The 26,249-nt window shown below is 35.6% G+C and overlaps 1 protein-coding gene across 33 annotated transcripts in view; it reads right to left on the reverse strand.

Annotated features, from left to right (window-relative positions):
- Positions 1-26,249, reverse strand: part of DST (dystonin) — a 488,658-nt gene that overhangs the window by 135,360 nt on the left and 327,049 nt on the right. For 25 of the 33 annotated variants that reach the window (XM_021936750.2, XM_021936748.2, XM_021936745.2 and 22 more), the window contains 10 exons: positions 24,681-24,788; positions 24,067-24,165; positions 13,895-14,023; positions 11,037-11,125; positions 9,954-10,089; positions 3,370-8,871; positions 3,096-3,245; positions 2,737-2,952; positions 2,413-2,562; positions 985-1,218 (listed from right to left, as the gene is read on the reverse strand). In XM_021936750.2, the coding sequence (XP_021792442.2) occupies positions 985-1,218; positions 2,413-2,562; positions 2,737-2,952; positions 3,096-3,245; positions 3,370-8,871; positions 9,954-10,089; positions 11,037-11,125; positions 13,895-14,023; positions 24,067-24,165; positions 24,681-24,788 (6,813 nt within the window). Of the gene's footprint in view, positions 1-984; positions 1,219-2,412; positions 2,563-2,736; positions 2,953-3,095; positions 3,246-3,369; positions 8,872-9,953; positions 10,090-11,036; positions 11,126-13,894; positions 14,024-14,137; positions 16,959-17,525; positions 20,256-24,066; positions 24,166-24,680; positions 24,789-26,249 lie in introns of those variants that run through there. The other 8 variants (XM_021936767.2, XM_017957960.3, XM_021936770.2 and 5 more) reach the window with 2 other exon arrangements.

Consider the following 26,249-nt stretch of genomic DNA (forward strand, 5'->3'; position numbering starts at 1 on the left):
CTGGCCATGCATATTTGTAAGAGATGGAACTTCTGACCAACAGGAAGAAACATCCCATTTTCTTAAGCTCTTGAAACCTGCGACACATAGAATTAATTCTGCAAAAGGACATCAAAAGAGAAGTTAGTTGTGATTTGTAGGTTAACATATTTGATATGTGTATATAGGTTATCATGCTAGAGACAATGTCTGATGCTTCAAGAAATAATAAAAGGAACACTGCATGCAATATTTTTACTTAATCACTATGTCTAAGTGCATTCTCACCTCTTTGCTCATTATTGCTATTAGATATAGTACTCACATATTCATTAAATATTCTAAAAGATTAAGAAGTCAACACTAATTACTTGCACCTTTCATTTTCCTACTATATATACACTAATTATTCATCTTATAGCCATAGATCATGTTTACTAAGAGCCTAACACAGGCTAGGCAAGATACTAAGTGTTTTACATACATTCTTTTTATCAATGCTCACAACACTAGCAGGTAAGCACTATCGTTATTTCCAATCTACCAATGATTAAACTGAGGCTAAATGACTTGCCCTAGTTCACAGAATGAATGAGTCGCACAGCTGGGATGTGAAATCAGTCAATCTAGCTCCAGAGCCCAGAATTGCTGTGCTGTATTGCTTCTCAGAAGAAAACGAAACTCTTAATTAACCTTCTTTAGCCATATGTTCATCAATGTGTTAAATTTCTAAGTGCATTCAAATTTCCTAGTCTTGGGACGGGGCAATCAAGACTTTCACTTGAAGTTAAGTATTTTGGGGAGTCAAAAAATTAAAATCAACTAAATTATAGCATCATTAGTGAAAACAATATTGTTATACACTGTAGGATTTGTATGTACACTGTATCTTATCCACTAATGCCTTTCCAGAAGATATTTCCTGTCACACTATACTCCTTGGGTATCTACATTATAGTTTCACACTAAAAACAAAGAATGCCAACTCCACGAAGAAAGGCAAACCTTCTGATCATCAAGATCTTGTTCTAGATGTAACTGAGTCTCTAAACGTTCCACCTGGGTAGTCACTGACTCCTGTACATCAAGAAAACACTTCTGAGTTGTATTTAAGAGCCTCAGCAGTTGTTTGCTTTGGTTGGGAGACAGATCCTGTGCATATTCAGAAATGAAGAACTGCACATCGAAGGCAGTAGTCTCCAGCTGCATTTTGGTATGTCCAAGGTCTTTTAATACATTCTGTTAAAAAAAGTGGTAAAAGTTATCAGTAGAAAGCTAAGCTATGATAAAATTTATATTAACAATAACATTTATATTTTGTAAATACACTTCTCACATAAGGGAATGTAAGTTTTATGAATTTTTTTGCTATTCATCAAAAATCTATTTATCATCCAGTAATAAATGATAAATTAATTATTTAAATACCATGGTAGTTAGTATTATATAAAAAGATAAATAACGCCTCTAAAAATGGTTTATCTTTACCTGTCACACTGCACTTAAAACATAACTCTGACAAAAGGAAAAGACCTAACTTAGGTATATTTAGCACACTGAAGAGAAACATCTACCTTAAAATATTACTTGCTAACATTTACAACATCCATGTAATTGTGATAAGATATAAATAATACTATGGGGGATTTGAAATATGAATGAAATATGCCAGAATTTCAGTTTTCTGACTCTCAAGCCAGGAGCCTAATCATTGTTCATGAGGAATGCTGTTCAAACTAAGAACTTGGAAAAAAAAAAAAAAGGATGCCAAAAGTGACTAACATATAAACACAGTCATGAGCCACATACAACAGGTCACATATCAAATGGTGGTCCCATAAGATTACAATGCCTTATTTTTCCTGTACTTTTTCTAAGTTTAGATACACAAATACCACTGTGTTACAACTGCCTACAGTAGTCAGTACAGTAACATGCCGTACAGGTTTGTAGCCTCGGAGCAACAGGTACATCATACAGTCTAGGTGTGTAGTAAGGGATGCCATCTAGGTCTGTGTAAGTATACTCTTTGTTGTCTGCAAAACACAAAATCACCTAACAATGCATTTCTCAGAATGTATCTTCATCATTAAGTGAGGCATGACTGTACTACATATACTATTATGCATTTACATGACGATTTTTATATGGCTAATTCATATTATTATATATTTATGTGACTAATGCATAAATAAATATATAAATAAAAATCTCAACACGTCAGTGGTGTAAGAGTTTGATAAGGCATTTGGGATAGCATCAGAATGGCACCCTTAAGGTTTTTTATAGTTGTGTCAACTATGAATAAAGACATCTCTAGAGACAAAGGAAATAATCCTTTATAGCCTTAGCGAAGTCATATTTTCTAAACACTTGTTATATTAAAGCCATAGGTTTTAAAATATATTTTGTCATCTTTGTTTTGATACTTGCCTTGAGAAACTCCAAACGTTTCTTTACATATTCAGAATCTTGAACATTCACAATCTCAATATCCTTCACAGATCTGCTCTTCTCTGATATCCAATCTGAGAATGACTTAAGTTTCTGCAGAAATTCTTCATGGGAAACTGCTAGTTTAGACTAGAAAAAAAAATTGTGCATTCAGTTGTCTTTCCCCAAAATGTCAAATTCTTACAAATAATGACTCTGGTTTATGGGTTTAACAATCTAAAAATAAAATACTCCATCTTATGACTAAATCCTCAAATAATAAAATTTTCTTCATAAATCAAAATTTTGACATTTTATGCCTACCATTTCAGAGTCAATTGCAAGCATGATCTGTTTCGTTCTTTCTGAAGCCACGTTGCTGAGGGAAGAGAAGGCGGTCTTCAAACTCTGGTGGCTAATACTCAGTTCTTCAAGATGTCCTCTGGGAAAGTCACTGGGAAGAGACTTTAAAAACTCTTCGGCCAACTTCATATCTTTTCTTAAAATAACAGCAATTGGAGCTAATCCTAATTCAAATGTCTGCAAAGAAATATATCCCGGACCTATTTACTATTTAGTGTAAAACACAAATATAAACATGAAACATAGAAGTGTTCTGCTTCTTTTTCCCAGTCATACATCAGCTGACTACCATCCATAAAAAGGCAGTAGACAATTCTTACCTCCAACTGTCTAAGTTGATTCTTCAAAGCTTCCAGGTTGTTATCCAAAGATTCCTGGTTGTCTAAGGGGGGTTTCATATCTTGAAGCAATGTCAAATACTCATGCATTTTTTCAGTGTGCTGTAAACACTGCTGTAATTCACTGGAAAACTAAAAACAAGGTTGGACATTTTAATTCAACAACCTTTATGCAGATTTTTAAAGCAAATTGTATGGGATTATTCTCACATGGTTCATGCAGCTATTTCTGTACAAAATGTATAAGTCAACTTACTTGTCCGGTTGAGCTATCTCCAGAAGCCATTTCTTTTGACCCTGAAATACATTCCAAATGGCTTGGGAAATCATCACACAGATCCTTAAGCTTCTCATCTCTTGGCAATGCTGATGCACACACAGTAGAGCTTTCTAGTCCAATTTCTTTTACAGTTTCTAAATTAGGAGAATAGTGGTTTACTTCTTTGCTTTTAATATCACTAAGAATGTGTGGCTTTTCTTCCATCATCTCAGATGTAGAACATGCTTTTTGATTAAAGTCTCCAGCATGTTCTATTTTTTCTGAATATCCATCAGTAAGCAGCTTGTAGAAAATATTTTCAAGTTGCAGTGGAAGTACTTTAGATGTAATGCCTCTTTTCTCTAGGTCATACTCCATATGAGTTAATTCTCTCATCAATTCAAATAGTCCTGTAATTTTCTGGCTATGTTGATCTTGCTTCAATATATTAAGGAGAAGCTCAGACTTAAGATTTCCAAGACAGAAAGGATCATCTCTACTTTCTGCCTTTAATTCTGATGAGTTACTCATGGGGGAAACTCCAGAAGAGTCACTCATCTGAGAGTCGCTGGGCACAGTAGATGCTTCATTTACCAACTGTGATGTGGTAATCTGTTTAATTAAATTTTGAACTAAAATTTCAGTGTCTGCACAGGCTGAAGGTTCTTCAACCTCTTGAGGGTTCATATGACCTTCTTTCAACCTGCTTTTTAAGATATCCTTTACATCCTCCACAAACACCTGAGACAATTCGGGAATCTCAACCTCCTTTTCTTGGGGTCTTGGAGACAAGGCTTGTTCTTTTGGTAGCTGTTGCTCGATTCTTTCTTTCTTATTACTAATTTCTAAGAATGAATAGTCAGTATTTAAAGTGTTACTGGAGTTATCATTTCCTAATCCATTTGCACACTGGTCTGACTGCAGAAAATCATTTTTCCCAACATCTTCTACATGTTTAAGAGATAATATTGAAAGTGTGGCTTCAATACTTTCTGGTGTGAACTGAGAAATTTCTGTTCCTCCTCCTGAGATGCTTTCTTTACTACAAAGATCATTACTTTGGATCATCTCATTAACAGGTGACTCTTTCTGGGTACTAGTGGACTTCTCTTTTGTATTATTAACTCCTAATTGTAAATGTTCTTTCATGGGAGGGGCAGTTATTAAAACATGGCTTGGGACATCTTCATTTGGTTTGGCTACACCTTTTGCTTTTACATTTTTAGCACAATGTTTTAAATAAGTAAACAGATCAAGCTCTTTCTCAGGTCCATCAGTGAATGACTCCTCAAAATGTGTATTCCTTTCCCATGATGTAATGTCTGAAGTGATGTCATCACTCATCTCTTTGGAAACTGATGTGTCAAAAATTTCTTCAAGATTCTCAAACTGAACAGGACTTTTACTAACTATTATTTGTAGATTATTTGGTTCATCTTTAAGAGTTACAGTTGCTTTTTTAAGGCTTCCTTTCTGATTAAGTTCTTCATTGTTTGTGATTTGTGAAAATGGAAACTGACTATTAATTAACTTGAAACTATCCCTTGTATTTTCACCAGGCAAAAGTTTGAGATGCCTATTTTCTTCTTCTACTAGACCTTCTACAAGCACTTCTTCACCCAAGTACATTTTCTGAATTGATGTTTCATCTTCTATTAGAATATCACTTTTGCCATCTCTCCCTTTAATGAGATCGCTTCCATTTCCTTGAGGATCTTTGTCAGTTACAGAGGCTATCGATGACAAATGGCTTTCCTCAGCAGGTTTTCCCATCAAATCAGGCTCAGTACATATGATGTGATCAAGAGATGAGTCAATTTTTGGTGCCATATTCTTAAAATATTGATCTTTACCTTTCACAGAATCAGTCAATTCTGGCAATTCTGACCCTTGAATCAACTTAACCTTTGTGTTTGCCAGATCATTACCTAATTCAGAAGTTGAACTGATATTATTATTATGTGAAATACTGGCAGGGCCAAAAGTTTTTTCACATTCAGTGTCTTTAATGATAGGCAGCAATAAATCCTTAAGTACCATCTCATGATTCAACAGATTTTCTTTGCTTTTTCCAACAATCTCAATTGTATATTCTGGAAGGTTGCTTTCTTCAGTAGCTAAGCTATTTTCACTAGGTGATGCTAGCTGTACAACATTTACCCTTTGCTGTTTTTCTAAAGAGGTACAACTGTGCATTTTATCCAGAAGAATCATTTTATTAATATTTTTATTTTCATCACTGTTTTCATTTACAATAGAGGCACACAACTGGATATCCGTATCTTCAGCCACATCTTGGCACCTGTGCTTTCCATTCTCAACTCTTATACATCCTCCTTCTTCATCAATGCCATCATTATCATCATCATCCTGATCATTACTGTCATATATATAATCCCCATAACTTTCTTCACTTTGCATAGAATCTAAATGATCAGTATCAGAGTGAAATTCCTGTACAGTTACATACTCTTCCTTTCTTACTCTCCAACTGCCATTGTCATCAAATTTTAATGATGCAGTGAAGCTCTCTTTTCCTCCTACAATATCATAATCAGTCAATGACTCAGATTCATCTCCTTCAAGGATATTTGTGCATTCCCTTTCTGATCCAGTTTCCAGCGACTGTCTATTCACCTTATCTGAGCCAACGGGATTTAAATGTATTTTTTCACCAGAATCTAATTCATCTTTCTCAACATCCATGAGGAAATCCTGACGACACTGTGCTTTGTCCTTCACACTTAAGCTACCAGCTAGTGCCCCCTGGGGAACCATGGAATTTTCGTTCTCTTTTAAGACATCATAAAAAACATCAGCAGGAGAAGCCATCTCATCGTTTTCCTCTTGCAGTGTGTCATAGTCCTCAGGGTGCAGGCAATCATGATCATCACCATCAAGAAGCAGAGAATCATGGTCACCGTCTTCAAACAAGGGAGTATCGTAAAAATCATCATCACTATCAGTGTCTGTTCCTGTGTCATTCTGCTGATCATTCAGCAGTGACGTTTCATAGTCACCAGCACTGATGGTTTCATCAAGCAATGGTGTAGCAGAGGTAAGAGATACAATGGCATTATCAGTATAACCCCCTGGAGTCACAGAACAGGAATACTCTTCTATTTCAGACTCATTTTTCTTGTCTTCAGGCATCTGCTGAAAACCAGGATGTGTTTTCTCATCCTCACCAGAAGTATCTGAAATGTATTTATCATTGTGACACTGTACTTGAGGATTACTAGAAATCATATTTAAAGATTTCTGTCCATACTGCTCTCCCGGTAAACTGATGTTAATAGCCGCAATTCCCAGAAACTGGTCTTGAAATTTTTCTCCTATTCTTTGACCTGATAACATGGTTTTGTCACTGAATGATAACGTTTGGGCTTCACACTTATTTCCATTGCTCTCTGGGGTGTGTGTATCATTAAAACTTCCCTGACGGTGCCTCAATTTATCATGACTTAACAAGGCACTTAGCCTGGGGGAATAGTCAAAGATAGGCGAATCCCTGTTTGTATTATCTTCATTCTCTGTTTCATTCACACCACAGAATTTATTCATTTTTGATTTTACAATAGGATTTTCTATCAAATCACCTGGAAAGTTTTGAATGTTTTTAGAATGACTACATTCACTTGCATGTTCATTTGTTTCCACTTGGCTTTGATTTTCATAGTTTGTAAGTATGTTTTCAGAGTCATTTCTAAGCATGCTAATGTCTGCAAGTTCAGTCTGTGTTAAATATGATATGGGACTGGGAACACACACACTGGGTGAACTGTTAACTTTAGGATCAATTGATATTGTACTTGCCGGTTTTTCTGACTGAGAAAATTCACTATTGATAACATTATTTCCCATTTCATGAAATTCTTCATCTACAGCACACTTTCTATTTTCAGGAGTCTCTTCATGTTCAGGTTCTGCACAGTGACATTTATTGAAATTACTTGGTGCAGTTGTACATTCATCCTTTTCTCTACCTGAAGCATTATTAAGAAATACACCAGAGGAGCTTAAGACATCGAGACATTCTTTTATGGCTGTATCTCCATCAAATTCTGCATGACAGCCTTCCAGTAGCATGCCAACAGCCTCATCCAAGTCTCCATCGTACAGCAAAAGCCTTTGCCCTGTGTTTGCATCCATATAGCTATTTATCATTAAATAAGATAGAAATAATTTTTTAGTTTGTTCTGAGGTCTGAGTAGTGACAGGTTCTTCTCCATCAAAAACATCATCTTCTTGTCTGTAATCATGAACTGTGGAGGGTTGAAATTTACAAAAAGAGAGCCATCTTCTGGCGTTTTTACAAGCTTCTAAATCTCCTAAATCTGGCATTTTATCAGGCAGTATTATATTTTTTAAAATTGATGCTGTGTTATTGTCTATAATTCCTAGCTGTTTAGCAGCATCCAAACCAATGACTTGAGAACTTTCTGGAATATAAAGAGCAGCTATTTTTTGCCTGCTATTCAGGATTTTGTAGGCCAATTCATTTGTAATCAACTCTTGCTGCAAGGAAGATGATGTGGGAAATATTTCACCAGAATGGGGCCAAATGAGTCCAACATAGCCTCGTTGAGCTTCCAGTACCAGAAGAGCACTGCTGGACGTTATTAAATCACACTGTACTGCTTCGTCTACAGTTAAACGCTTGGCAGGGTTTGACTGGATGATTCCACCACTTTGAACCTGATACGTGAGGATACTGCTAGCAGTGTCCCTGTCAATCACCCCTTCTCTGACAGCTTCTTCAACAGTCATTCTTTGGCCAGAATTGGAATTGATCAGACCTCCAGAAAGAAGCTGTGCACTTAACAACCTAAACATGGTTTCACGATCTATGAGACCTTCATGAGCTGCTCTTAAAATGCTTAAGTTTCTTCCACATTTTAATGTTATTCTACCTCCTTCTTGTGGTCTCACAGGTAGAAGCCACATCCCCGTGTTTTCCTGTAAAGTACTTCTTTGTACCATATCTATTAAAGAAACCTTCTCAGAGGTGCAGGGGTCAATAAGATCTTTGCACATATTTTGTCTTTCCAGAACTTTAGAAAATAATGCTGAGGAAACCAAGTTCTGTTGGAAAGCCTTCTGTAGGGTCAACTGTTCTCCTGTGGCTGGAATAACCAGAGAGCCTGTAGAAAGCAGTATCTCAAGAACTTTGATGGCCATGGATTCTGATATCATGCTTTGAGCCAGAGCATCCAGTACTGGAATTGTGGTAGGTGACGCAGCAGAAATAATCTCCTTAGCTTTATTTAGTTCTTTGAGTTGGCACAGAATTTGTTCATCAATAAGGCCATGACTTTTGGCATCTTTAAGTTCAAAGGACTTTCTTAATTCTGGTGAAATTAGACCAGAAATCATTAGCTGTGTCTCGAGCAACCTAATTCCTGTGTCATAGTCAATGAGGCCTCTTAAAACCGCTTGAAAGACTGAAAGGACTTCTCCAGTTGTCTGATCGATAGTGCCTGCAATCACTTTATCCAGCTGAAAGGAAAATGCAAAAATCTCAGGTCACTCTGTTACACAAGGGTGGGTGGAGTTTCATGCAAGTTAGGTTTTTTAAAAAGTAAATAATACATTTCAACATAAAAGTCCTCTACTTACCAAGGTGCAGCAATGTTGTGAATGTTAGGCAGTTCAAATGCACAAGTGATCTATGTCAGTGATCTATTCAACAGCACAGGATGTGATAAAAGCTTTGAAAACAACATGCATCTGTGAATTGAAAACTTAATATCGTGTATATTGACAAGGTTAGTGAGGACACAACAGAGTAGATGATGATAGTGAGAAAAAGAACACATATCGAGAAGGCAAACCATGCTTTCTGCATTTAGGTGAGATTAGAGTCTAGTGGCATGAAAGAGATTATCAAACCCCATGCTATTGATGTTTACAGCATACAGACTTCTTCAAAGATAGTCAAAAACTAAGAAACTAGAAAAATTGTTACATACCCCTAAAATGTGACAAATTATGTGGAAAGTATTCCCAGGAGTAATGAAATTAAATATAAAGATAACTTTTTCAATACTGAATATTATGTTAGGCCTGTTGATATACACTGTCAAGTTTTAAAAGTTTAAGTACCAGTCAAATTTTAAATGATTTACACTTTAAGAAGATGCTAGGGCATCCTCACTATAATGTATGGCCTTGTAGTACTCAAATAAATCTCATGGATATCTCTGAAAATCAAACAAACTCTATAATACATTAATGCCACCTTTAGAGATGACCCACAGGCTCTTTTATAGCCTATCATATTAAAATACCTACTATACCAGAAGAATGGCTTTTAAAGAGAAGAGTTAGAAGAATGAATGATCTTTTTCTTTTACCATGCAAGGCAGAGATTAAGATGTCACAGAAACTGATGATCAGTACGTATAAGATTGCATTTAATAAACAACACTGGAATCTCCAAACATTTAAATAAACTCAATCCATGTTTTAACTACGTACAAAATTCAAGGTCATTTCTTTATTATTGACATAGATTTCCAGAGCCATGCAATCAAACTAAGCTTCTTGAAACAGCCTCGTGTTTAAATAAATAATATTACCTTCTCCTCTACCTTTACATCTCCTGAGGTTTGTGATTCTTGTAGCTGTTTCAGAGATTCACTGAATAATAAATTATAACTTTCTTGAAGAGTTTTCACTTGTTTTTCCAATTCATTTCTTTCTTCATCTGTCATTCTAAAATAACCAGAAATGATAAAAAGACTAATGCAAGTCATCCTCAAGAAATAAAGATGACGTATTAGGTTCAAAAATTTTGTCACATTATCGTAAAATAAAATATAGTCTCACATACATATTGCTCCGGTCTCAGTATGACTATAGAAAAATTAAGAATGGCCTTAAAAATATCTAAGGATCTTTCCCTTGCCTGAGAAAAGGACTGAAGGAAAGGGTGCAAACTAATGTATTGACACTTATTTAACATACAAACTTCCAAAATAACAATTGCTGCTATCTGACAGAGGGTAAGATCTCATTGTTAATCCCAACATGTAGAAGGGGATTTCCATTTCCATCAGTACCATTTCTCAAGATGAAACTTGTTTAGACTAAAGCACAAATAAAGAGGAAATTTATAAGGGGATTAACCTGATTTGCTAAGGTGTACTATAAAGTCATTCTGAAATAATCCAAAGGAGGACATCCAAAAAGGTTTAAGAAAAACGTGGATTCCTTCCGTAAGTGAAGCATTGATTGAAATACACAAAGTGCTTTGTTGCAAAAAGTAGGGATAAAATATGAGAAATGAAGCTGCCATAGGTCTCAGCTAAGAAAATGAAGACCATATTTATAAATATTTTCCAAAGAATAAGTCTCACACAGTACTACTTAGATTTAAGACTTGACTTGGAGTCTGTACTCTACCTCCCACTTGCTATTAATTCTTAAGCTCTGAGCCTGTTTCCATGGGGATAATAAGAACATTTCAAAGTTGTAAGAAAGATTAAAAGTGACAATTAATCAAATTACTAAGTTGATACTCTTTACTATATTAAGTAAATTGTGATTAGTCTGAGTCCCATTTTTAACATTGCAATGAAAATTTACCACCTCTGTTTTGCTGAAAGCTTTTAAGAACACTTCCCCACTTAGAATAAAAGAGCTAATGACAACCAACATACTTATCTCCATGTTTTGCCAAAAAAAGCTGCATAGCTTGAAGTGTTTCCGATAACTGTTCCTTTTTGGTTGATATTTCCTCACTGGAGATCTGTAAGGTAAAGAAGCCACATTCAAACTCTTCCTCCAAAAGGAGTAAACAACAGTATTTAAAAAAAAGAAATTCATCAAGCTTTAGTCAAAACCTAGTCTGTTTTCTGGGTGACCCAAGTGAATAACCTATCAGTTATTAGCCATCCATAGGTCTAGATAAGAGTATTTTTTTTAGAATCCATCAGGAAAGCTCCTCTCTCTATCCTTAATGCCGTCATTTTCAAGAGAAAATAATAATACATTATACATTTCCTGCATCTGTCCTAGTCCAGCTGTGGATAAAGGTGGCCTCCACCTGCAGGTGGGCACTCAGCACTGGCCCAGTGTCATCCTTGTGCACTGCGGTACTCAAAAAGACACATGACTGTGGGACACTACTTCCAAAGGGCATCTTCCTTCTGCCAAGCTCCTAGATACAATGCTCCTTTTGAAAAAATTATGGCGGAAGTAATAATCTGTAGGTATACAGACCCAGAATAAAGAATTTCTAGCTGAGAGCGGTGGCTCATGCCTGTAATCCCAGCACTCTGGGAGGCCAAGGCAGGCAGATTGTTTTGAGCTCAGGCGTTTGAGACTAGCCTGGGCAACACGGTGAAATCTTATCTTTACGAAAAACACAAAAAGTATCCAAGTATTTTTGGCTCATGCCTGTAGTCCAAGCTACTCAGGAAGCTGAGGCAGAATTGCTTGAGCGGGGGAAGGGGAGGTTACAGTGAGCTGAGGTCATGCCACTACACTCCCACATGAGCGACAGAGTAAGATCCTATCTAAAAAAAAATTTTAACTATGAAAAAAATTAATTTCTAAAGCTAAGACCCACTTTGTAAAAGTCATCTGTGACTGTCATCTGTCAGAGAAATAAAATTGATCTGTTTGGGGAAAAACCAGAGGTCATAATACTCTCTCCTAATCCCTCAGTATATCATTTCCAAATCCCTTATTTCAGAAATTGCCATTCTTTTAAATGAGCAGAAATAAGAGGAAATAATGGGCCAATGAAAAGATGGGCCAATGAAGTTTATTCAATTTAAAGTTTATTTTTCATGACTATAGATAATCATGAGGCTGCATTGACTTTTGAAGGACACACTTATATTAACTAAAATTTCCTTTAACAGAACAACCATCAACTGTTCTTAGTTATAATTAATGCCATCATCTGCATTAAGAAGTATCTAGGGTACTAGGTCTAAATCTGACTTAGTAATGTTTTGGAGAATTTAAAACTAAAGAATGTCTACAAAAAAATTTTTTTAATTTGCCAGGTGTGGTGGCATGTGTCTGCAGTTCCAGCTACTTGGGAGGCTGAGGCAGGAGGATCACTTGAGCTTGGAAGGTTGCGGCTCCAGTGAGCTGTGATCATGCCACTGCACTCCAGCCTGGGTGACAGAGCAAGACCCTGTCTCAAATATATAAATATGTATATATATTTTTTAAAAAACTACAGAATATAAAAATACCAAGGGTTTATAATCCATATTTCTTAAAAGAAACTTATTATCCCAACGAATCTTTGTTAAGCTTTATGTCCCCATTTTAGTTGTCTATTTAATGAGGGGAAAAAAAGGGAAAAGGATATTTTACATGAAATATATGTATTAAAATTACTTGAACCTTTTTGGTGTAAAGCACCAAATGCAAGTGTTTTCCTACATCTCCCACATATCTTCCACATCTCACATATATAGTATGTAAGACGATGAGTGAATACTTTATTTCAATTGAGCAACGTTTCAAGTATATACTCTGGTCTGTAAACTTCTCCAAGGAAGAACCTCAAATAAGGAACACTTGCCTCATATCACAGCCAAAATAAGACAAGTCACTGATGCTTTCCCCTATTTAGTCGTATCAACAATGTCTATTTTAATAGATGACAAATACTGATGCAGAGCTAGATAAAGTGGGAGCTAAATATTAAGATTGGATGATAGCCCTTGAAATTTCTAAATGTCAGACAAGAGCAGGAGGGCAGTGTAGGAAAGTATTCCTTGAGAAAAATCCTTCTTATCTTAGCGGAAATTTATTTTTTTAATACAGTAACAATCCCACTGCTATCGCCAGCAGCAGCAGTATTAAAATTTACACCCCAACTACCAACATCCTAAGAGCTTCAAGTGGTACAGTCCAATAGATACCAGGGACATCTCCCAAGCTGTGGCCATCCAACATAACACTAAGCAGTTGGGATACAGAAGATAGCCCATTAAGACTAAAGAATTCACTAGGATAAAAGATGGTATCTAGAATTTCCAGTGATTGACTGTAGACACTTCCTTATGAGATGGAAAAGACCCAGAAAAGCACAACTAAAATCAATAATCAAGAATGTTAATATCCTGGTGTGTATTTTCATTGTTCTTGAAACTTTTTATGTTTACATCTGTAAGAATAAGATGACATATCTTTATGACATGGAGTGCCTGGATCTACTCTAGACATACAACAGAATGACTATGCTCTTCAGCTATTCTCATTGTAATAATCAGGAAGCAGACCTAACTATTAGGAAAAGCAGTATACTGAATTCATTTACTAAAAAATAAGAACAATATGTATCATTCAGGCTTTGGAATTAAACGGCTTCTTCTGCCACACACTAACTTTGATTCTTTGGGCAAGTTATTTAATCGTTCTGATTTGCATTATAGTGGCCTATAACAATGGGAAAATTAAGGTAAAAATTAAACATTGTGCTAGGTAAACTGTATCAACTCAGTTAACATCTCTGATATTATTATTGTTAAACCCGGACTTCTGTGAATACCTTTTGCATAGAGAAGGGAGGTTTCCCAGCCTTCTCTGCATCTTTCAATGTCTTGCTGATATTTGATACCCATTTCTGCAATTCTTTGGCTTTTTCAACATGCTCTTTCTTTTCTTCTTCCAGTGACTTCTGACAGTTGTGAGCGGTAAGAAAAATATACACTCCATTAAATGACTTAGCTATTAAACTGACCTCTCCATAGCAAACAAGAATGTAAAAATGTTTTTTTTCATCACACACAGGTTACTAAAACATTTTATTCATTCACTTAACCATATTTGCCATGTCACATAGCAGATGCACCTCCAAAATGTTTATGGTAGCAAAGAAAGCTATGGCATACATTCCTTAATGATTGGTCTAACCTCCCAGCTGTTCCATTAATGTCACAAATTTTAAATCTCAACTTTATTCATGAAGCACTAGAAGATCTTTGAATTGCTGCCTTTGCATTAGCATTACAATCATAATTGTACTGACAAAAAGGTATCATAGAAGGCTGATAGAATACAGAATGTCTACTATACACATAAGGAAGACACACAGAATGAAGAAAAATCCTTCCCCTCCTCCAACACACAATATTCATAATGTTAGCTTTCAAGTGCAAAGACTTAACTAGAAATGAGATGTTGTGGTAAATATTTTAATATGCAAAGGTGGTCACTATATATAGAAAAAGGCAAAACTTTTTCATTTTTCGAAGCAATCTAAAACACTGCAGCTTGAAGGCTGTGGGAACGAATTTATATCTTTCTCTTTGATTCCACGGTGCTTCATGACATGTTCTTTCAGTGAGTGCAGTGTATCATTTAATAAATGATCACTATTCAATGAAGGGGAGTTCTGAAGAAATGATGCTGTGAACTTGGAGTTCATCAAGTTTATCCCATATTCTATGTAAAAAAAAAATCATTTTAGTGTGGCCAAGTTTCAAAAAACCATTCTCAAGGCTAAATGAAACCATTTGAAGGGCATTAAATCTTATGTAATTTTCAATTTAAAACTTACTCTACTTTGAGCACTCAGCAATTTGCAGCCCTCAAGAAAGAGTATGTTACATAATTCACAGACTGCATACGTAGCTGATATGATCATACTCTGAAAAAGTGGCATGAACCAGCCAGCATCACCCCTTGCACAGTTATTTAAACATGTCCTATTAGGAAGAATAGTAGAGGCTAGAAATTCCTGTCATTAAGGGCTCAGATACTTCTAACAGTTTAAGTCCTGTGTGGAAATCAAAATCAGCTTTTTCTAAGGCTTCTTTATATGTCAACTTTCTTTTTGTCTGAGGACATATTATATTTCTGATACAAGACTTTTGATCTTTGAGTTTTGTGGCAATGAGGACATCTATAATACCTACTTGGAGAGCCTCTTCTATTGATAATCGAGAGTGACCCTGTGGCTCTATCAACCCTCCTGTCAAGTATTGAAATTCCAAACATCGGATTCCCATTTCCTTATTTATAATATTTGCATTCACAGCTTCCACCACTGACATCATTTTGTTAGTGATGGGATGGCCAATCCCTGTGATTACTAATTCACACTGTCGCAACTGCTGGGCAAACCCCTCATCAACCAGGCCTCTATGCAAAGCTTCAGCTACTCGGTACTTTTTGCCAGTAAGAGGATCAATTATGCCCCCTGTACTGACTTGGGCTTCAAGGCATCTGAGGGCAGTAATCCGATCAACCAAATTTCTACGGGAGGCTTTTAGTACAGAGATCCTTTCCCCACTAGCAGTCAACCAATACCCTGCAATAGGACTGTTCAAATCTTTCTTGGGAACTAACCGGCTCAGCAAAGTATCAGCAAGTTCTGTAAGTGTGATGAGACCTTCCTGATACTTTTTGACCAAGGCTTTGTCAATTGTTCCCTGCTCTATAGCCTCATTAATATTGAAATTTAATCCTGTTTTAGTATCAGTCAGCATATGAGAAGAATGCCCATAGGATTCAAAAAATGTAGCTTCTTTCCACTGATATTGCTGCCCTGAAAGTTCAAGATATATACTTTTCTCAATCAGGTTTCTCTGGAAAGCCTCATACGCAGTCAATTCTGACCCTGTTTTAGTATCTACTACAGAAATTCTATGAGTTTTTTGGACATTGAGATTGGAAATGTTCCTCTCCCCAAATGGAAACAGAAAGCATTGGGACTCTACATCAAATACACACATTTGCAGTAATTCTGAGTAATACAGAGCTTGCTTGTTATTGGGATTAAGGAAAACTCTTGTGTTGCTGGATGGCTCATGTAAAAACTGTAAGATGGCATTATTCAACAACCCCTGCTGCAGAGCAATTTCTGGAGGAACACGAATGCCTCTCACGGGGTCAATGACACCCCCACTGGCAATCTGGGCTTCCAAGATATGTTTACCTTTTTGTCTGTCAAGCATTCTATTTTCCATAGCTTGAAACACTGACAATGTCTTAGAAGAATATGAATATCCCACAGCTGCCTTCTCTGCCTCAAGAAGCCTAATTCTGAATTCGGGGTCAACAACTCCTTTAAGAACTGCATCTTCAACAGAATATATCTGACCTGAAATGGGATCAATTATAAAACCTGTTGCAGCCTGAGCTTCTAAAAATGCCAAAGCCATCATTTTGTCTATTACGATTCTCTTGGCCGCTGAGGCAAATGAAATCTTTTCTTTTGTAGATTCTAGGTAAAGCCCTGCAATTGAGGTGGCTTTCGTCAGAAACTTATTAAGAGTTTTCTGAACTTCTTCAACAGTCTTAAGACCGAGTCGCAGCTGCTCGATTGTTCTCATGTCCAGAAGCTTAGCTTCCACCAACTGCCTGGCAGTTACAGTGTGCCTAAGCCCTTGGAACTTAAATTCATCATCCCTAACTGAACATGCATGATCACCATCAAAGTTCTGGAAGATCTCTGGTTCTAAGCCCTTCTTAAGGAAATCCCCTTTCTTGAGTCCACCAGATGCTCTGCACCCTTCAAGCATCCATTCTTCAGCACTGGGAACTGGGTTTTTTTCTTGTTTTAATGTTGTGACTTCTGTATGCATATCATACTGCTTGTTCTTAGCTATCTGTAATAGGAATTTATAAAATGTTAAAAGTCAACTTAAGAACATTATGTCACTTTACTCATTCTCAATCCAAACATAATTCTTTGAATTACAAAGATGAGATTAGTGAAAAGAAGAAAACTTTCAAACCAAGGAGGGTTCAGGAATAAGTATTATATTATTTTCAGAGTCTGAATTTTATCTTAGATGACAATTAAAGGTATTAAAATTATATCTTTAAAGACTAAGACAAAAATCTAGCCACAGAATATGTTAGAAGTTAAAGCTAACTGCTTGGTACTTCTAGCTTTTTTGATAGTCACATATTTCAAAATGTATCTCCACAGATATAACAGTATATCTATTACATCTGTATGTTTAATCTCAAACATTCAAAAATTAAAGTGTTAATTTATAATAAAGATTCAAGTAAGTTACCAGAAAAAGTATAGCATTATTTTTCTGTCAGAACTACAAAGAGCCAAACATATTCAAAATTGTTTTAAAAATTTAGTCTAGGAGAGAAAGGAAACAAATGAAGAAACTTGACATTAGGTAGCTGATAAGGTCTCAGAACACAGAGCATACCTCTAAGGGTGTCAAAAGCTTCACCAGTTCCATTTCACATGCGTTATCTTGATACCTAACAGGTGGTCTAGAATTGTTCAGGGCTTGGTCTCTTATCTTCTCAATTTCAGATAGTCTTGTAATAGGGTTTGTCTCATCAAAAGTTATCTGTAATTCGGTGCTTGTCTGAGAAAAGTACTCAGAGTAACACTGCTGGCTTTTCTCTTTCTCAAGTGGAGCCCCTGGTGGCTGGAATTGGACTTCTTTTGGTATTTGTTCAACAACCCGATGTTGCCACTTTTCTTCCAATGGCTGTGGTTCTTGAGTCCATCTCAATAGAGGGGATCTGGGTGTTGGATGAAGGTGTCCAGTGTTTCTAGAGGACAGCTCTCCAGAGTGTTGGCACTCCTTCACTGTCATCTCAAAATCTGGTTTGAAGGTACAGTCTTTGGCTGTGTTCTTTTTTTTAATTTCACACTGGAGCAAAACTAATTGATGTTCATGCTCTTTGATCTGCTGGTCCATTTTTTGCTTCAGGTTTTCAACCTCACACTTCTGGGCTATCAGCTCATCCTCAAGTTTCCGACATTTTTGGTAATGATTTGCTTCCACGTGCTGCCCTTGCTGCATTTGTTCACGATACTGTTGAAGCTGTCTTTCAAGTTCTTTAATGTTTGTTTCACAAAGCTTAGCGTTTTCTTGGGCTCTACAGTTTTCTTGTTGAAGAGACACAAAGTCAAGCTTAATGCCTGAAATATCATTTTCAGTGATGACTTTGGACTCCATTAATTTTTCCATCTTCTTCCGAAACTCCTCTGCTGACTGTTTGAATTTATCAGATTCTTCCTGAAACAGAACCATCTTTCTGTGGGTCATCTGCTCCTCTATGGTCTTTAAGTGTAATTCATCTTGTACTTTTTTCAACCTGTTATTTAACTCTTGCACCTGTGCTTGCTGTAGCTGAACTTTCTGCTCCCCACGTCGCTTCTCTTCCTTGGAAGCATTCAGCTCCGCATTCAGATTTCTAACTTCTTTCTCGGTATTCTGGATGATAATGTTCTGTTGGTCACACTTTTGCTTAAATTCACTTACTAAATTTTGACTTTTCGCCAGGTCTTCTTCTAGGCATTTAATTTTTCTTTGAAAATCCTGCTCTGTTTTTGTCTGTTTATGCAAGTGTTCATTTGTGCTGCGTAGCTGATCTTTAAAACCATCTGCCTGAATTTTCAGTGCTTCACATCTTTGCTGGATAGTTTGTTTCTCTAAAACTATATTCTCTGATTCTGCCTGAATTCTCCGCATCATTAATTTGGTTTCATTATTCTGCCTAGTAAGCTCCTCTACTTTTTGTTTTAGCATTTCTGCACACTCATTACTTTTCTCCAATTCTTCATTGAGCCTTTGGATTTTATCATTATTTTCTTTTTCAGCTTTGATATTTTTAAGCAACTGCTCATGGCTTTTCTCAAATTGTTCTTTTAGATGATCTGATTTTCTCTGGCAGATTCGTAGTCTTTCTAATTCTTTCTCATCTTGAAAAGAATGAATTTGTGAATTTAAATGCTGAATACTCTTCTCAGCTACGGCATGTGCCCTTGTGATTCTGTCTACTTCTCTTTGTAGCTTCCCTTTTTCATGATGAAGAGATTCTAATTCTAACTGATAATTGTGCTTTATTTTCTTGAGATCATTAGCTTCTTGCATGGCTTCTTCAGCCTTACCTGTGGTTTGGTTCAATTGCCTACCAAGCTCTCTGAGTTGTTGAGAATACCCTTTCTCTGCCTGATCCTTCCTTTCTAACTCCAACTTAAGGCATCTGAGTGTATTATTTGTTTCATCTAGTTTATCTTTTAGCAAACGAGCCTTTTCCTCAGATGACGTTTTTTCAAGCTGGAGGGCATTAAGTTCATATGTCAGTTCTCTCATATCTTGTTCAGCCTTTCTATTGGCAGCTGTTAGTTCATCTACCTGCTGTTTGAGTTCTTCTGCTTTCTGTTTGTCATGTTCTTGCTGGAGACCTGTTACTGCCCTGCATGATGTAGCCTGTGTGATCGCACATACTGGCAATGCATTTTCTCTACATGTATACTGAATTTCAGTTATTTTTCTTCTGGCTTCCAATTCAATTCTCTGCTTTTCTTTCAACTGTTTCTCTGCTACCTGTTTCTGAAATGCAAAGTCTTTTTCCATCTGCTTTATCAGCTTCAAGAGTTCTTCCTCATTGTCTCTCTTTCTTCTTAATTCTTCCGTTAATTTATTTTTTTGTTGCTCCAAATCATTGAGACTTAAATCTTTTCTTTTAAGATGGTCTTCCAGTGTTCTTCTGGTGAAGGTGTTTTCCTCCAACTGATTCCGAAAATTCAGGAGGTTCTCTTCCACGGCAGCTCTTTTGGCCTCGGCCTCTATGGTGAGCTGCCTCACCCGCTCCAGTTCTCTTTCAGCGGCTTCCTTCTCTCTCACAATGGTTTCAAGTTCCCTGCGGTACTGCTTGGCTTCACTTTCAGCCCTTATCTTCTGCAGAGAGATATCTTCTACATTTCTCTGCTGCTTTCTCAATTCATTTTCTGCAGCCTCCCTGACCTTCGGAAGTTCTTCCTCTACTCGGGACTTTTGTTTCTTTAGTTCAGCTACCATTCTTTCCAGCTCACTTATCTTTCCTGTAAGTTTGCTATTCTCAAGCACTGTTGCCTTCTGACGCTGAAGCAGATCTGAATATGCCCCATGTTCAGAAGTCTCCTTACACCTTTTAATCTACAAGAGACATTTTGAAAGTGTCAAGCCTGTTCTGTTCAAAATAGCTTACAACGTATGAATCAATGTTCATAAAAGTACTTACAAAACCAAGTGAACTCAAATGCAGAACAAGTGCTATCACCACCACCACCAGCAGCATCACCTTCTTCAGAGAGGAAGCTTCAGAAAGTCAGCAGTAGAGGACAAAAAATCCTTCACGACAGGTTTTCTGAAGAATATCTTTTTGTCCCTCAGGAATAATTTTATTTTAAAAATTAGCTAGCTTAGAATTTTATAGCAAGAAGGGAACTTACAACAGATGAGGAAAGGGAGAAATGAGGAAGATAGATATTCTGCAAACTCACATTGGGTGAGTGACAAAGTGGGAAATAAAACTCTCACAACGGTGCCCTTTCTTCTCTTGCATGCAACATAATCCTAAGAGGTAGGAAGAACACCCAACACATAGGAACCAAATGACGCTAAAGAATTTAGTTTTCTAGCCTGATAGAAATTTAAAAATGATACTTATATTCCCATGTCTTATGGTTAAAAAAGCAAAGCACAGAATTTTAGAACACAGAGCCAAATTAGGAAATAACATGGGGAAGAAGGAAAATTATATAATAACTTGAAATTTGTAAAGTCAGATCCCTTATTTGTTTATACTTGCCATATTATGACAATTATAATCATCAGAATTGCTAATGCAAAGGCAGCTACAGTCCTGACGGCTTTGGAAAAGATGTGCTTCATATACTCAGAGATTTTGTTGCTGTTGTTAATAACATGCCTCATATGAATCACTTTGACAAGTACCTTTAAATACTCCATAAATATAAAGATATTTGTTAAGTATAATAGCTTTTAAATATATACTTAGGGATTCAGCTCCAATGTATAGAAAAAATTATAAGAAAAATTTTTTACTCTTCTAGGGACAGAATCAATGTCAGCTGGGAGGAGTATGCTTTACACTGATTACAGAACTACATGATCAGGATTAGTTTACAATTACAATTTAATTTCTCTTTATTAATACTCTAGTGTTGTTAGTTTTGTATCATCAACTCAAGATCACCATAAAATAATTTAAACAGGAATAGAGAAATTGTTTCAGACAGATTTGTTTTCATTGAGAAGCTTTGGTGAATTTCAAGAATTTAATTTCTATTACAGACCACACATCTTATTTTGCTTCCAATTTCTTGATCTCCAATAATTTTGATGAGAATTTCAGTCGTTTTCTCTGCTAATCTAAATAAGGTTTCTAATAATAATTCATGCAGAAACAATTCATCTCATAACCTGTTATCTCCAATACTCTATTTTCTTTATTTTAGTATCAGGGTCAATCCTGTGACACGTGAGCATTTTATCTATTTAAATACTAAGTTTTCAATATTTCTTGAGGAGGTTATTTCTAAGACAGTCTCAGTTCCTTATCAAACCTCCTTTAAAACTTAGCTATTGCTAAGAAATTCTGAGCCATTTCTTTTTCTTGGTCATGCTCAGATTTCAAAAAACTAAAAATTCCCTCAGAAAGAAAATATCTGTTGTTGAACCCTCAATGTCTTCATTAGTCAATGCAGGGATTTGTTAAGAATCTATTCTGGGCGTGGTGGCTCACGCCTGTAATCCCAGCACTTTGGGAGCCCAAGGTGGGTGGATTATGAGGTCAGGAGTTCAAGACAAGCCTGGCCAACATGGTGAAACCCCATCTCTACTAAAAATACAAAAATTAGCCCGGCGTGGTGGCAGGCGCCTGTAATCCCAGCTACTCAGAAGGCTGAGGCAGTGAATTACTTGAACCCAGGAGGCGCAGGTTGCCGTGAGCTGAGATCGCGCCACTGCACTCCAGCCTGGGCAACAGAGGTCTCGGGGAAAAAAAAAAAAAAAAAAAAAAAAAAGAATCATGTTGTCTGGATAACTCTTTGAGTTTTTTAGCATATGTGAGAAAAATTACTAGAAATAATTTAGTCCAATTGCTGACTTGCTTTCTTGTGGATCTCAAACTTAATTGCATAAAAATAACTTCCTTAACTTTTATCTAAATCTTCCTCAATGTTGCCCTTTAATCACAGTGATTAATACTTTGAATATTTTGTTCTCAGCAGACTAAAGAATCTCTCTCTCATATCTAATATCTATTACAGATATTTTTAGTAACATTTCTTTTAACTAAATCAGTATTACTTCTGAAATTAACTTGCATCCATCTTTGATTTTATGTTTATTATAGAAAATTCTGCTTTAAACCAAGGTTTTTCATGTGGGTCTTCAAACCTCAGTTGCAGAAACACCAATCTTTTGAGTCTAAAAATTGGGCTATGTATCTTTTACACGACATTCCATTAATGTAATCTTAAGTGGTAGTTTTTTTTAATCTATTTTAAATTATAGCCTTCGCTTGTTCTTCTATAACCATATTTGCTGGTTTCAATTAATTATAAATCTTTGACATTTTTAAGGACGACAATAATAACTTGCATTCAATTACGGCCTTCTAAAATATTCTTTGTTTCTATCAATTGCTAGTATTCTGCTTCATCAGATAAATCAAGTAAGTGGCCCATATATGTATAATCAGATACGCACTATAAGAAAAGAACTTATTTTATTTTATATTTAACTACTGCATATACAATTTAAAAGATCTGCATACCATTTAAAATGGAATAAGATCTCTCAAAAACTAAAAATATAAGAAAATTATGGATGTTCTTTCATAGATGAAAGATGCATGCAATTAAGATGGTCACAAATATCCTGGTTCTCTTAAGCACAAAGGAAGAGTGTTATAAAGTCTTGCAATTAGCTATGTTAGTGATTTAGCTGCAGAAAACTGTTAACTCTGAACAGACTAAAATAGTTTATAACAGTGGTCACATTTTTAGGAAACTGAGAAAGTAACATCCAATAGATGTTTACTGCTGTTTCGGCTCTCATATGAACGGAGCTACATTAAGCATAATCACCTTTAGAATTTCAATAAAGTCCAATTTAAAATGGCTAATGTTCCACAATTTATTTATTTCAACATTCATTCTACTATTTTTGTCTGTTCTGGGGAATAGAAAGTATATCAAGATAATAAAGCATAGCATACTCCCTTTTACATTAGATACAAGAGCCTTTGGTGACCATTGATTTTTATAAATAACTCCTTACTCTTCCTATTTCTGAATATAATTTTTAAATGCAGAATCAAGGCTGCAGAAGTTCTCCAAATCAGAATGGCATTTAAATAGCCTTTTTAAATGCTATGTGCTATATCTTTTTGCAAAAAAAAAAAAAAAAACCCAAAACTCCAAAATTCTTAAAAGTATCATCATTTTGTAAAAACATCTACTACTTTTAAGTTAGCATCTTTACATTATGTACAACAATTTTAACTTGAGATACAAATTAATTTAAAATGCTTAAGACAAAAGTGTTCATGTAGTATTCCTGTAGACATCATACCAGCAGTAACTATACTTCAAAGAAGTACACTTCTCAGCTGTGAGAAAGCTGAAAAATATTCTGCCAAACTGCCAAAATTTCATAATTTATTTAAGACATTAACCCCACCATATTAGAGTCTCGAAGTGAAAATGTAAAGTCATGAAATGAAATGACTTTCTATTTGAGTGAATCTTAAAGACAAACTAAAATCCTAGGCCTTCAGTCATTTTCACTGTAATTTTATAATTCAATATTTATTTTACATCTGCTTCTAGCCACATAAATTTATCATGAAACACGTTTTGCTTTCCCAAACTATACTGTAGTTACTGCTCATCTCTAGCTCCTTTATATTTACAGGCTGCTCACTATTAATGATTACCTCCTCCTCTTCCAGCCTCTTCAATGAATCACCAGCAAATTTAATATATTGTGTCATGAGAGTGACCAGGGCAGTATACCGAGTCCTTAAGTCCATGAACTGCAAGTAAGGAAAAAAATAATAAAAGCATTACCTCCATAACTCTTAATAAGTTGAATGAATTTTGAATAATAATTACATTAACTAGGCTTTTAGACAGCAAAACACACAACTCCCCCATAATAAATGGTAAGAATGAGCTTATTACTATTGTGCAAATCATAGTAAATGATAATTCTCTTCTAAATTTCACCATGAAGTACATTTATTTATCTCTATAGTTAATAATTAATCTTGAATAAAAATTCGTCAAGGGTTTTTAAAAACCCTTAATAGAATGTATTGTTCTGGGTACAGACTTTCTGTTTGGGATGATGAAAAGGTTCTGGAAATAAACAGTAGTACCAGTTGCACAATATTGTGATATACTGCAATGCCATTAAACTGTACATTTAAAATTGTTAAAATGGCAAGTTTTATACTATGTATGCTTTACCACAATAAAAAATAAAATTCAAAAAGAAAGTGTTCTTTCTTTTATGCCCTTTCCCCTCTTTCTGTCATACTTTTATTACCTCTTGAATAATGAGATCTGCTGAACTCTGCATTCTTCGGCGTTTCACTGGAGATTTTTGTTGTGAGTCTACCATGGCCCGGTAGGTCATTGTTTGTAATTCATAGTCCTGTATAAAGGAGTCAATAAAATAAAATGAATTGAAGCAAAGTATTAGAGTTTCATTCTGCATTAAGTTAACACAGATAATTAGAACCTAGATTCACGAAATTAACTTTAGTGATTTGACACAAATCATTAGAACCTAGATTCATTAAATTAAGTTTAAATACAGAAAATATAGTCGTGTTTCACATGACAATATTTCAGTCAAGGACAGACTATATACATGATGGTAGCCCCATAAAATTATAATGGAGCTGAAAAATACCTATTGCCTAGTGATGTCACAGCACAATGCGTTACTCATGTTTGTGGCAATGCTGGTGTAAACAAACTTACTGTGCTGCTGCCAGTCGTACAAAAGTATAGCACATACAATTATGTTCAGTATGTAACACTTGGCAATAAATGACTATGTTACTGGTCTATATATTTACCACACTGTACTTTTCGTTGTTATTTTAGAATGTACTTCTACTTATTTAAAAAAAAAAAAAAAAAAGTTAACTGTAAAACAGTTTCAGACAGGTCCTTCAGAAAGTATTCCAGAAGAAGGCATTGTTATCATAGGAGCAGATGGCTCCATACATGTGATTGCCCCTGAAGACCTTCCCGTGGGACTTGGAGGTGTAAGACAGTGATACTGATGATCCTTACTTTATATAGGCCTAAGCTAATGTGTATGTTTGTGCCTTAGGCTTTAACAAAGAAGTTTAAAAAGTAAAAAAAAAACAAAAAAACAAAAAAACAAAAATTAAAAACAGAAAAAAGCTTACAGAATAAAGATAAAAAGAAAGAAAATACTTCTGTATGGCTGTATAATGTGTTCATTGTTTTAAGCTAAGAGTTATGACAAAGGAGTCAAAAGGTTAAAAAAACTACAAGTTTAAAATGTAAAAAAGTTACATTAAGTTAATGTTAATTTATTATTGAAGAAATTTTTTTATAAACTAGTATAGTCTAAGTGTATAGTGTTTATAAATTCTATAGAGGTGTACGGTAATGTCCTAGGCCTTTACCTTCACTCACAACTCACTCACTAACTCACGCAAAGCAACTTCTAGTCCCGCAAGCTCCATTCATGGTAGGTGCTCTATACAGATATACCATTTTTTATATTGTATTCCTTATTTTTATTATACCTTTTCTATGTTTAGATACACAAATAGATACCATTATATTACAGTTGCCTACACTATTCAGTACAGCAACATGCTGTACAGGTTTATAGTCTAGGAGCAAGAGGCTGTACCATATAGCCTGTGTGTAGAAAGCTATAACATCTAGGTTTATGTGAGTACACTCTACGATGTTCACACAATGAAAAAATCACCTAACAACGCATTTCTCAGAACATATCCCCTTTGTTAAGCAACACATGACTGTACTGCAAAATTACATTTTTAGTAATCTATCCAATCCTGGAGATGCTTCCAAGATGGGGACAAAATCAGAAACATGTAGGGTG

Source organism: Papio anubis, chromosome 6 (assembly GCF_008728515.1).
Source record: "Papio anubis isolate 15944 chromosome 6, Panubis1.0, whole genome shotgun sequence".
Classification (NCBI taxonomy): Eukaryota; Metazoa; Chordata; class Mammalia; order Primates; family Cercopithecidae; genus Papio; species Papio anubis.